Genomic DNA, 13,787 nt, shown 5'->3' with positions numbered 1-13,787 from the left:
ATATCATAGATATTAAAATAAATTATTATAAATATATATATATATTTATAATAAAGTACTAAACTATTAAGTTATAAACAAATACATATAATAAGATAGTATAATATAATTTAATAATTATAATATTGTATAAATAAGTTTTACTACACTAATAAAAAATGCAATAAAAAATGAAATATTATAAAATACATATACATTTAGTAGACATACTATTAGATATTAAAAAACAATGATAATACTGTTTTATGTAATAGCAGTTTTATTTTTATCAAAAAAATTTTAGTTATTATTATTATTATTATTATTATTATTACTACTATTACTACTATTACTACTATTACTACTACTATTACTAAAAAAACATTTTTCAATAGTGTTGGCAATAATGTTGGAAATTTCTAAATAATATTTCAAATAAAATTTACTTAATATTTATTTATATTAATAACAAACTAAAAATTTTTTATTAAATGAGAAATTTTCGGATAAAAATTTATAACAAAAAAATTTGTTTTATTTGTTTATATCTTTATATTTAGTTAGTGTAGGCACAGACTGTGATAATAAATTAAAAAAAAAGATAAAATAAATAAATATCATATCATATAATTGATTGATTAAGTTATATCATAAATTTTGTAATTTCATAGATAAGGCAATAATTAAAAAAAAATTGTATATAAATAATCAAACTGTACTCACACTGGTAGGTAGTAGTTGTTTGCTAATAAACTTTTTTTAGGTGTCAAATTGGTTTGCCCACTAAATCAAATGTAATTATTTGTTTTATTATAATTATATATTAATATTATACATATATTATAATTTAATATTAAAAAAATAATATTTTTATATAACTATTTAGCCATATCACACACAAAAATGGCCACTGGTGACTTTAATAAAACTTATACCTATAAATCATCGGATAATGTTTTGGGATTTTTGAAAGCTAGAGGTAACTAAAAATTTTTTTTTTTTTTGATTAATAATAATAATAATTAACTATTTATATACAATATATTAAAATACAGCTTATTTTGAATCTAACCTTTTAATGATAATTAAAAAAATAAATAGGAGTTCCCGATGATCTGGCTGCTCAGTATGCAGCGGCTAAGCCGACACTTGAATTGAGCAAAAAGGGTGACCAGTATACTATTAAGCGGGTGTTTGCCGACGGCCGATCCCATGAGGTTAGCTTCGAGTTGGGCAAAGAGTTTGATGAGACCCGACCTAATGGTACCACCATTAAGGTATGTCTAGACTATAGTCTAGTATTATATATATAAATCAACTCAAAATAACAAAATAAAACTAATAGTATATAAAAAATATTAAAAATATACAGTATTTTTTATAAACAAAAACAAAAAGTTTTATATGTATTAAAATAGCCTATTTAAAAAAAAAATCTAAAAAATAAGTTTATCAATAATTTTATTTTAGCGCATTTAAAAAAGATTATATTATATCTTTAATAAAAAATTAAAACAATAATTATTATTAGTATATTATAAATAGTTAATAATAAAATTTGAATTGTAAATAGTTTACTAATTTAACCAGTAGCCATACATTTTAGTATTTATATTAATTTTTGTTATATACTATTAGTTTTGTTTATTACATGAAAATTTTTTATGAAATATAATTAAATGGGTATAAATATTAATAAATATTATTTTTTTAAATTATTATAATTCATTAATAATTAATATATTATTTATATTTATTTTTAGAGTGTAGTGGTTGCCGGTGAGGGTAAACAATTGATTCAAACACAAAAGGGAGACAAAGAGGTCAAAATTGTATACGATTTCAATGGCGATGATGTGGTCAGTACTGCTACCATCACCGGTGAAGGTGTGTCCGCTAAATGGGTTTTCTCCAGAAATCAATAAATCAAAAAAAACAAAACATCATTTTTCTCTAGAAAATAAATAACAACTGATTTTTTAAAAAAATATGTTTTTTGTAATATTTGCAATAAACTAATTGATTGAATAAAAATAAAAAGTTTTTTTTATAGAAAAAACAAATATTGTTTTAATTTATTTGTTACATAAAATAAATTTTTTTTAACTAGTTAACTATTATATAAACTTAATAGATAAACTAAATTTAAAAATCAGTAGGGTAAAAATTAAAAATATTTTAACAATTTATATATATATAATTTATAAAAATTTAACAATGTTGCATAAATAAAACTTGATAAAAATTATTATATAACTAATCAAATATAATATTGTACATTTACGTTAGTGATTTATAGACATATAAACAAGATAAAAAAATATTAAATTTTTTATTAATTCAACTAATAAAATTACACAAAATAATAATAATAATAACTAAATGGTATGATAAGTATTTTAATTAATTTTTTAAAGTTAACTAAATTAATTATTTATTATATAGTCACGTAACTAATTATATATTTTTTTGATAATATTATTTTAAGTATATTAATAAAAAAAAACTAAAAAATTTTATTATAATTTATTAATGAAATTTCTGATATATATTCATCAAACAATTTATCAACAATTGTAGGCAAATACAATACTAATATACTGTATATAAAAAATAGATTTAAAAATTAATAATCATATAAAATATACAGTATATACATAATATAATTGACTGATATATCATAAATTTTAGTTTTATAGATAAGCCAAACATATATAAAAAAAATTGTATATAAATTATCAAACTGTACTGACACTCACCCATATATATTTTAATAGGTGTCTATTACCCTTACCATCAACCAGTCAATTGTCAAGTATAGCAAAATTAAATTAAATGTAATAATTTGTTTATTTTTATAGATTTATAATTTATTATTTTTTTTGTTGAAAAATATATAACTATTTAGCCGACAATACTAACAAAAAAATGGCCACTGGTGACTTTAGTAAAACTTATACATTTAAATCATCGGATAATGTATTGGCATTTGCGAAAGCTAGAGGTTATTTAAATTTTTGATTATTAATTAATTAATTAATTAACTATTTATTATATATATATATATATATATATAATATTAAAATACATTTTTTTAAAAACTAACTTTTTATTTTTACGTTTTTTTTACAAATAAATTAGGAGTTCCCGATGATGGGGCCGCAATATATGCAGCGGCTAAACCTACGCTAGAAGTTAGCAAAAAGGGCGACCAGTTTACTATTAGGCGGGTGTTTTCGGAAGGCCGGGCACATGATATTAGCTTCGAGTTGGGCAAAGAGTTTGATGAGACCCGACCTAATGGCCAGACAGTTAAGGTGACTAACAATTTGATTAATAAAAAAAAATATTAATATATAAAATAAATATCCATAAAGTAGTAGTTGTAGTAGTAGTAGTTTATAAATTATTATATATTTTCTTTTATTATAACTAAACATTTTTAAAAATTATAATTACCGGTAATACATTTTTTTTGATAAAATAATAAATATTGCATATTATTATTATTATTATTAATAGTAGTAGTATTATTAAATATTGTTAAAATTTTACTGTATTATACAATTAGTATATATTATAATATATTTAATAGTTAAATATTTTCAATACTTTATATTTATTATTAGAGTGTAGTGGTTGCCGGTGAGGGTAAACAATTGATTCAAACACAAAAGGGAGACAAAGAGGTCAAAATTGTATACGATTTCAATGGCGATGATGTGGTCAGTACTGCTACCATCACCGGTGAAGGTGTGTCCGCTAAATGGGTTTTCTCAAGAAATCAATAAATCAAAAAAAAACATTTTTCCAACAAAATAAATAACAACTGATTTTTAATGTTTTTTGTTGTTGTTATTGAAACAATAAACTATTTGATTAAATAATAAAAATGTTTTATTTATAGACAAAATAATATTGTCTTAATTTATTATTCAAAAAAACCAACTAGCTAACTATTATATAAACTTAATAAATTAATTAGAGAAAATAATACTAGAAATTAAATATACTTTATTAATTTATAATTTATAAATATTTAAAAATGTTGTACAAATAAAACTTAATAAAAATTTATATAACTAACAATTAAAACAATTATAAAAGTAATAATTGTACATATACAATATTAATTTTTAGACATAAAAACGAGATAAAACAGTATAAAAATTTATTAATTCAAATAATAAAATTAATAATAATAATAAAATTTATTAATTAATTAAATCTGGATTTTTATAATAATTAGTAAATTTAATTTTAATAATTTTTTAAAAAAATTAGATAAATTTAATTTTAATAATTTTTTAAAAAAATTAGATAAATTTAATTTTAATAATTTTTAAAAAATTTGATAAATTTGATTGATAGTATTAAAATAATATAAAATCTATATCCATCAAATTAATTTAAGCTGATTAAAAATATATTTTAAATAAATTTTTTTTTTGGTAATTAAATAATAAAAATTATTATAAACTAGCAACTTCCTTAAATTATATTACTTTTTTAAAATCATGCTTATTTAACCTAGCTAAAAATATTTAACTATACATAAACAAATTTTAATATGTAAACAATAGTACATATTATATGTATAACATATTAACTATTGTTGCAATAAACTTAGTTAAGTTTGACTGCAATTCATATATTTAAAATAAATTTTAATAAATTATGTTATTTTTTTTAATTTTTATATTGTATATTTGTAAATAAAAAATTTAGCTATAATAACTTAAAAACTATTTATTATTAAATTAAGTAATTTTTTGCTTTATATATATATGTGTTTTTTATTAACCTTATTTACTTAAACAAATTTTTCAAATAATATAAATAATTAAAAAAAAATATTGTAAAATTAGTATTTTTATTATTGCTTGACAAAAAAGTACAATAAAAATATATTATAAAATTATTTTATAATAGTATTATTATATTAAATAATATTTATTAGATTATTATAGATATACAGAGACATGTGATTTTTTTAATTACAACAATTATTATATAATTTTTTTTAAATATAAATTATAAATGATATTTAATTTTGACTTAGTTTTTTGATAACATACATATATATATTGTATTTATTACTATAAAATTTACTATTATTGCAAAAAGTTATCATATTTTATCTGAATTTTATGTTATAAAAAAACTACAAATTGCACTAAAATGATGTTTTTTATATACAGTATAATATTATAAATAGTGGCACCAAATAAATAAAAAAAACTAAATAATAAACAATTAGTAAATTCAATATAATATAATAAAAATTAGCACCAAATAAAAAAATAATGTCTAAATCATCAATAGTGATAAATACGTGAGAAAATTAATTAATATTACAATTAATTAACCTTGATAACAGTAATTTTAACATAAAATAACATACATACAAAAAAATATACAATAGTTTTATTGTTTTTTAATATATATATATATATTTGCTTATCACACTGTAAGTAATTTGTATGCAATTAATATATATATATATATATATAAATATTTAAAAATATCAATGTTTTGCACTAAATTATTATCGCACACAACATATTAATTAATAAATAAAAATAATTAAAACAATATAATGTATTATATATTCAACTATTTTTTATATATGAATTTTTTCAATTAAAAAAATAAATAAATAAAAATAAATAATTACATTTAAGCTGTACAAAGATATCTATAGTATTATTATTATTATTATTATTATTATTATTATTATTATTATTATTATTATTATTATTATTATTATTATTATTATTATTATTATTATTATTATTATTATTATTATTATTATTATTATTATTATTATTATTATTATTATTATTATTATTATTATTATTATTATTATTATTATTATTATTATTATTATTATTATTATTATTATTATTATTATTATTAACTACTGTATATTAGTTATATTTAAAGTTGTATATAAAAAAACTTAATCTAATATTATCATTGATTTTTTTATTAGTAGTAATACAAGTAAACAATTTTCAAGTTCATTACGTACAATGTATAGTACAATATTTAGATATAATATATAATAATATAATACAATATTATTATACAGTAATAATAAAAATAATAATAATAAAATTTACTAATAAAATAATTATACAGTAGTACATATATATATATATAGTACACATACAGTATAGTATCAGTACACTATTATTTGGCACACTTTTACAAGCTATATAAACTAAGTGGAAAATTAATTTTAATATTAAAATAGTAACAATTTATATAAACTACTAAATTGTAAGTTTCAATTATTATTATTATTATTATTAATTAGGGATATATATAATAAGTTAATGAAAAGTTTATATTTTAATTATTAATATATTTTTTTTAATTTTTTTTATTTAATATTAGTTTTAACTTATAGCCTCAGTCGCTCGCACCCACTCACCCATCAACAACAAAAAAATGGCCGAAAATTTTACTAAAACTTATACATTTAAATCATCGGAAAATGTCGATGCATTTCTCAAAGAGCTTGGTAATTTTAATTATTATTTTAATTTATTATTATTCAATTAATTTTTTTAAAAGATAATTATAAGTCTCAATTTAAATTAATTGTATTTGTAAATAATTTATTTATGTAACTTATTAATTTTTTTTTTGACCTAGGTGTACCCGATGATAAAATTGCCCAATATCAATCAGCTAAGCCTAACCTAGAAATAAGCAAACAGGGAGACAACTATACAATCAAAACAGTTATGCCCGACCGTACCCATGAAATTAGCTTTGAATTGGGAAAGGAGTTTGAAGAGAAACGACCCAATGGTACTACAGTTAAGGTAACCATAAATTAATTAATTAATTATTATTTATAATTATTATTTTGTAATGTAATAATTAATTAATAGTTTTTAAAAAAAAAAATAAATTTATTAGTAGTTATTTTTATTATTATATTCAATATTATTATTATTAGAGTAGAATATCCATAATAAAAGTTATACAGTATATATACTGTATAGTAGGTTTAAGTTTCAAGTTAAGTTTAATTACAAATATTATTATTAATATATAATTAATTAATATCTTATAATTTTATACAGTTTATAATTTGCAATATAATAGTTTTAATATCAAATTTATATAATCAAAGAAAAAAATATGTTAAGACTCATGTCATAACTAATTTTAAACTATTTATTAGTTATAGAAATTATTAAATAAAAAGTTTATCCATTATATATTTTTTTACATATATAATTATAAAGTTGTTATTGTTAGTAAAATATGAAAAATGAATTATTATTTATTATATTTTTGTTTAATTTATTTGCAAAAAAAAATTTTTTTATTAAAATATTTAATTATTTTTTGTTTGTTTGTTTTTAGTCGACAGTAGTTAAAGGTGAGGGCAGACAACTGATTCAAACCCAAAAAGATGGCGATAAAGTGATTACTATTGTCCGCGACGGTAATGGACCCGAATTGATAACTACGGCCACTATCGGTTCAATTCAGGCCAAATGGGTTTACACTAAAGATGAATAAAATATTATTATTAATAATAATTAATTAATTAATTACTATTATGTTTTATGTTTTTATTTTTATATATTAAATTTAATTAGTGTTTTGAAATGTGATTTTTTTGAAATTGTTGTTTTGTTTTATTAAAAAAAATAAATAAAATCAAAATTTTCTTTTTAAAAAAAAATAATAATAAAATTAAATTAAAATAATATTTAATTTTAAACTAAATCTAAAAATACTATATCATAAACTTAATATTTAAAACTAAATATTATTATAGTATTACTGTATTTTTTATTTTATCGTTAAGTAATTTTTTTAATTATGCTAACTATTATATGATAGTATATTATATTTTATTTGAGTATCAGTATATTATTACTTAAAAATATATATAATAGTGTTTAAGTACTAATAATTTTTTATTATTTTAAATTGTTTTAATTACTCTTTAAAAATACTTATAGATATGATTAATAAAAAATTATAATTTATTTCTCCTTTATTTTGTAATGTAATTTCTAATTGTAATGATTATATTGCAAATAATTAAATAATTAAATAAACAATAATTTAAACTTGTACAGTTTAGTTATTATTTTATTATTTTATTATTTTGAATTAAAATTGAATTTAATTGAAAAATGAATTAATTTAAAATATAAATTGTTTTTGTTGTTGTGGTATTTAAGTTATAATTTATTTTTTTATATAATTTATTAATTATTTAATAAAATTACATTTTTAAAAAAAAATATATGGAAACTATTGAAAATTTTTCCAAACTATACAAACTATATAAAACAGGAGAAAATGTTGAAAAATTTCTCAATAAACTAGGTAAATTAATTAATTAATTATTATTAATTAAAATATGAATTTAAAAAAAACTAATTAAAAATCTTAATGTTATATTTTTTAAAATAAAATTATAAATTTGTTTTTATTTATTTAGTATATAATAACAACTAAAAAACAATTAAATCCTAGAAATGTGCTAAAACTAAAAATTTTATTTTAATATATATATATATATATCAAATAAAATAATACTGTCAACAAATACTATTGAGTTATTAATAGAAATATAATAATTAAAAAAAATTATTTAAATTAAAAATATAGACAATTTATGTTTATGTTTGTGTTACAAAAAACGCGGACTCTTGTATTAAATATTGCCATATCTTTAGATCTATAAAAATATTCTTAAAAACATTAATTAATATTAATAAAATAAAATAAACTAAATATTTCCCCAAAAATAACAATTATTTATTATTAACAATAACAAATCTTAAATTACAATTAAATATAAACTCTATTAACTGATTAAAACATTGAAACCCATACTAATGACAATAAGTCTTAATATTACAATTACTTTTATAATAAAATATACAATAATAAAAATATATATGTTGTACATACCATGCGTACAACATTTACAATTGTATTAAAATAATAAATAATATTACAAATAATTATAAAATATAAATTGCGTAACATTTGTATTATCATTATTATTATGTATTAGTTATCATAATAATATACAGTATATACAGTATATATATAATTAATTAGGAGTACCCGCTGAACGTATAGGCATGTTTATTGAGGCTAAGCCACTGCTAATGGTAAGCAAACAGGACTACAAGTGGACTATCAAAACATATTTAGCTGACCGGACACATGAAATACAGTTTGAATTGGGAAAACAGTTTCAAGTCAACCGACCCAATGGTACTATAGTTAAAGTATTGATCAAAAAATATTATCTATTTATTATATTATATATACAAAAAAATAAAACAAAATAATTTTTAATTATTTAGTACAATAACTATTAATACATACAACTAGCTGTAACTATATTTTAAAACAAAATTAAACAATTTACAAACTTTTTTTTAATAATTATAAATTTACAGTTTTTTTTAATTTTTATTTTTTAAAGTAATTGTTTGTTTGTTTGATAACAACAATAATATTTGATTGATAATCATATCGTATATAATATTTTTAAAAAAAATTAATTAATAATAATTTTATTTGAAAATTACAAGTATTTATGAATTCATAGATTGAAACAATTAAAAACTTTGGTTATAATTATAATGTTATAGTTTTGTTGTTAAAATATTAAACATATTATTGTATATACAGTATAATACCTTAATATAGTATATATTTAAATATATGATACATTAGATTATTTATTTTAATTAATTTTATTTAAGTATGTTATTAGGTTTCGTTTAATTTTATTTATAAGTAATCAGTTTATATATTTATTATACTGTATATACAGTAACTATCATATATATATAATAGTAGATTATAATTGATATAAAATTTTTAAAAATTTATTAACTAATATAGTTTTATAATTTATTATTAAAAAATTTATAGTCAACTATTGTTAGCGGCACCGGTAGACAACTGATCCAAACACAGATTGACGGCTCAATGGAGATGACAATTGTACGCGACTTTAACGGTCCCGATCTGGTGACCACTGCTACCGTCGGCGACACAGTTCAGGCCAAATGGTTTTATACGGAAAATTTTGTTTTAGATTTTCATAATGATTGAGATCAGTAGTAATAGACAAATTGATTATCAAAATAATATATAATATAAATATTATTAATAAACTATAATATAACTAAATGTTTAAATTCAACAAAAATAAAATAAATAAATTTAAAGCACATTTAAGTACAAAATTACATAATACTATAATAATAATAATTAAAAATACAGTATATACACGAAAAAACATAATATTAATCAGTATTAATTTTTTATAATTATTATGCAATATTTTTGCAATGTTTTTTTTGTGAATAAAATTTTAAGTTTAATTTTTATTATTTTTATGATTTCAAAATAATAGGATATTAGTATCATTAGTATAATAATTATAATAATTATTTGTTTTTTTGTATTAAAAATATTTTAATTATGACTCATAGTTACTAATAAAATAATTAATAATTATAGGCTATACAATATTAATTTTTTTAATACTAATAATATTATTTATTTATAGTATTTATTAATAGTTTTTTTTTAAAAAAATAATTAATTAAATTATTTGTTGCACTAAACTATTAAAAATATAAATATATTGTATTACATATAAAAATGAACTAAACTTGTAATAATTAATACTTTGATACCTATTATTATGATATTATAGTTTGTTTTTATTTTTATTATTACATATTTTAATATATATATATATATAGATATCAATTAAAACTAATAATTAATACTATTATATTCAATAACAAAATTTTTATTTTTTGATTAACTATGTTAACATAACATTAAAAATAATTTCCATTTAATATTAATTACAAACAATAACTAGTATTATATTTATTTTTTTAAAAAAACGAAATTCATTGAGTATATGAAAACAATAACTTTTATTTATAAAAATAATAAATATAATCATATCTTATAATATATTAGATATCACTGCATACAAGTAATTTTATTATACCCAATAAAATCTATATAAAGTAGAAAACAAAATTAAAATTGTTGTGTAAATTATTTTTATAATAGTTTTGAAAATAAAAAAAAACACAATTTTCTATTAACAACTAACAAATCAATAAATTGTAAGTTATTTTACTTAAATTATTAGTATTAATAATTATTGTTTTTTTTTGTTCAAACATTATTTTAATAATATTTTAATATCTTTATAAAATTAAAATAAATTATATAATTTTTTTTTTAATAAAGTAGATAATGGCTGAAAATTTTACCAGATCATATACTTATAAATCATCGGAAAATGTCGAGGAATTTCTCAAAGTACTCGGTTAGTAATTTATTTACATTTTTTTAAAAAAATAAATAATTAATTATAATTAAAAATTAATAAATTTTAAAAAATCAAATAATACTTGTCTATCTAAATGTTTCTAAAAAAATTATTATAATATTATAATTAATTATATAAAATAATAATAATAATAATAAATTATTCTAATAATATTATTACTAGTAATAATATTAATAGCATTAACAATATAATACTGAATAATTAAATGTTTTAAATTTTCAATTATATTATAATTACTTAAAGTTATATACATGTATATAAATATATAGTATATTTAATTATATGTACAGTAATTCATAATAATATAATTGTTATTAATTATTATTTTAATTATATATTAAACTTTTAGGAGTTCCCGATGACAAGATAGCCCAGTGGTCCAAAGTTCAGCCAAACGGTGAGATTAGCAAACAGGGAGACAAGTGGACCATCAAAACAATTATGGCCGACAAAACACATGAAATTAACTTTGAATTGGGCAAAGAGTTTGATGAGACACAACCCGACGGCACCAAAGTTAAGGTAAAAATTAATAATAAATACAAAAAATACAAATATATCTAAAAAAATGTTTGCTTCAAACAAATTTTTTTTTAAGTTATTGAATTTGCAATTAACTATAAAATAACTATTTAAAAAAAAAATAATTATTGTTATTATTAGAAAAATTAATAATATTTACAACAAACTGTATAATTGTTTGTTATTTTTTTTATTTAACAAAAAAACAATTTCAATAGTTTAGCAAAGATATTAATAATTATAGTAATATATATTTTTAAAAATCTGCTCAAATAAAATATACAAAAAAAATAATTATAATATTTCACACACTGAGACCTACTAATTAAATATAAAAATAATTAATTTTTATAAAGTATTATAATTGAATATAAATTAAATAATTACAGTTTACTATTATAGAAATAGTTATATGACTTATAATTTTTTAATTAATAATATTTATTTATTAATATTTTCACTGAATATTATAGACAACTATAGTTAAAGGCGAAGATAAACAACTAATTCAAACGCAAACTGACGGCAAAATTGAGGTCAAAATTGTTCGCGACTTCAACGGTCCCGAAGTGGTCACTACGGCTACCGTCGGCTCAGTTAAGGCCAAATGGGTTTATACTAAAAACGCATAAATTTCTAACAAATTTTTTTTTTTGAAAAAATAACTAATTATACAAAAAATTGTTATTTAATTTATATACATAAAAATCAATAAATTATTATTTTTTGAAAATAATAAAAATTTTTTAAAAGTTATAAATTTATTATTCAATTCTCACTTAAAAAACAATTAATTTGATTTATATATATAGAGTGTTAGTATAGTTTGAATAGATATCATAAACACTATTATTAATGTCTAAATTAATAGCAATTAGTTTATTGGTATTTATTAATAATAATTTCTAAACAATTATTATACAATTATTATACTTTACTATAAGTAGCAATAAAATAGTATTTTGTGATATATTTTTAAAATTATTTAATTAAAATCTTGATGATTACGTTTAGATTATTAATATTAATTGAATTGTTTTTATAAATATTATTATACAATATTGTAATTTAATTTAAATAATTTATAAAGTAAATATATTAAAGCATAAATAGAAAATTGTTTAATTAAAAAAATTATTATTATTTATTAATAACACAATATATGTTTAAAATGTTGTTGTTTACAAAACTTATCCAGATAATTTAATTGTTTTTTAAACAATATATAAATAAATTTAAAATGTATTGTTATATTTAATTATTATTATTATCATTTATAAAGTACAATATAAATATATATATATATTATAATAAAATAGTATTTACTAATAAATATATCTAACTATTATTATATAAAATTTTTAACTACACTATAAACTTTTATAACTTTATATTTAGGAAATAAACTGATTTTTATGATTTAATTATTTTTAATTGAAAAAAGCTATTAATATTTTTACAGTTTTATAAAATAATTTATTATTAGTTTTTGTTTAATATTTGTTTTTTTAAATAACATATAAATATTATTGTTAGTATTTTTATTAAATGGATATATTTTTTTAATATTAATAATATATTATTTATTGTAAGTTTTTAAATAATTAATTAAATTATATTTTTTCACTAAACTATTAAAAATAAAAATATATTGTATTACATATAAAAATGAACTAAACTTATAATAATTAATACTTTGATACTTATTATTATTATTACTATTTTTTTAAATTTTTATTATTACTTATTTTAATATAAATATATAGATATCAATTAAAATCAATGTTTAATTAAAACTAATAATCAATACTAATATATTCAATGACAAAATTATTATTTTTTTTATTAAAATGACATTAAAAACAATTTCCATTAAAAATAATTACAAACAATA

At 16.7% G+C, this 13,787-nt stretch overlaps 5 protein-coding genes across 7 annotated transcripts; all 5 read left to right on the top strand.

The window, feature by feature from the left end:
• Positions 1-694: 694 nt before the first annotated feature.
• Positions 695-2,032, top strand: LOC128956982 (fatty acid-binding protein-like). The gene is made up of 4 exons (XM_054302697.1): positions 695-773; positions 866-958; positions 1,081-1,256; positions 1,743-2,032. The coding sequence occupies exons 2-4, from the start codon at positions 883-885 to the stop codon at positions 1,902-1,904; spliced, it is 414 nt and encodes a 137-aa protein (XP_054158672.1). The 5' UTR covers positions 695-773; positions 866-882; the 3' UTR covers positions 1,905-2,032.
• Positions 2,033-2,725: 693 nt separating this feature from the next.
• Positions 2,726-3,887, top strand: LOC128956989 (fatty acid-binding protein-like). Of its 2 annotated transcripts, none has more exons than XM_054302705.1 (4): positions 2,726-2,794; positions 2,888-2,983; positions 3,121-3,296; positions 3,609-3,887. In XM_054302705.1, exons 2-4 carry the CDS (start codon positions 2,908-2,910, stop codon positions 3,768-3,770), a joined length of 414 nt encoding a protein of 137 aa, XP_054158680.1. In that variant the 5' UTR covers positions 2,726-2,794; positions 2,888-2,907; the 3' UTR covers positions 3,771-3,887. The 2 variants fall into 2 exon arrangements, with proteins under 2 accessions (XP_054158680.1, XP_054158679.1); XM_054302704.1 differs by having other exon boundaries at positions 2,726-2,816.
• A 2,291-nt stretch (positions 3,888-6,178) lies between these two features.
• On the top strand, positions 6,179-7,613 carry LOC128956978 (fatty acid-binding protein-like). Its single transcript, XM_054302693.1, has 4 exons — positions 6,179-6,264; positions 6,382-6,508; positions 6,643-6,815; positions 7,366-7,613. The coding sequence occupies exons 2-4, from the start codon at positions 6,436-6,438 to the stop codon at positions 7,522-7,524; spliced, it is 405 nt and encodes a 134-aa protein (XP_054158668.1). The 5' UTR covers positions 6,179-6,264; positions 6,382-6,435; the 3' UTR covers positions 7,525-7,613.
• A 1,483-nt stretch (positions 7,614-9,096) lies between these two features.
• Positions 9,097-10,104, top strand: LOC128956994 (fatty acid-binding protein-like). The gene is made up of 2 exons (XM_054302711.1): positions 9,097-9,263; positions 9,919-10,104. The coding sequence occupies exons 1-2, from the start codon at positions 9,114-9,116 to the stop codon at positions 10,099-10,101; spliced, it is 333 nt and encodes a 110-aa protein (XP_054158686.1). The 5' UTR covers positions 9,097-9,113; the 3' UTR covers positions 10,102-10,104.
• A 962-nt stretch (positions 10,105-11,066) lies between these two features.
• LOC128956976 (fatty acid-binding protein-like) lies at positions 11,067-12,671 on the top strand. 2 transcript variants are annotated; one of them, XM_054302690.1, is made up of 4 exons: positions 11,067-11,141; positions 11,272-11,347; positions 11,721-11,893; positions 12,367-12,671. In XM_054302690.1, exons 2-4 carry the CDS (start codon positions 11,275-11,277, stop codon positions 12,523-12,525), a joined length of 405 nt encoding a protein of 134 aa, XP_054158665.1. In that variant the 5' UTR covers positions 11,067-11,141; positions 11,272-11,274; the 3' UTR covers positions 12,526-12,671. The 2 variants fall into 2 exon arrangements, with proteins under 2 accessions (XP_054158665.1, XP_054158664.1); XM_054302689.1 differs by having other exon boundaries at positions 11,269-11,347.
• Positions 12,672-13,787: the final 1,116 nt, after the last annotated feature.

The sequence above is a fragment of the Oppia nitens genome, unplaced genomic scaffold (assembly GCF_028296485.1).
Source record: "Oppia nitens isolate AA-2021 unplaced genomic scaffold, nextdenovo-longstitch-racon4-pilon3 scaffold34_pilon_pilon_pilon, whole genome shotgun sequence".
Classification (NCBI taxonomy): domain Eukaryota; kingdom Metazoa; phylum Arthropoda; class Arachnida; order Sarcoptiformes; family Oppiidae; genus Oppia; species Oppia nitens.
Note: the sequence above shows the minus strand (reverse complement) of the source record. Positions and strands in the feature narration are given on the sequence as shown.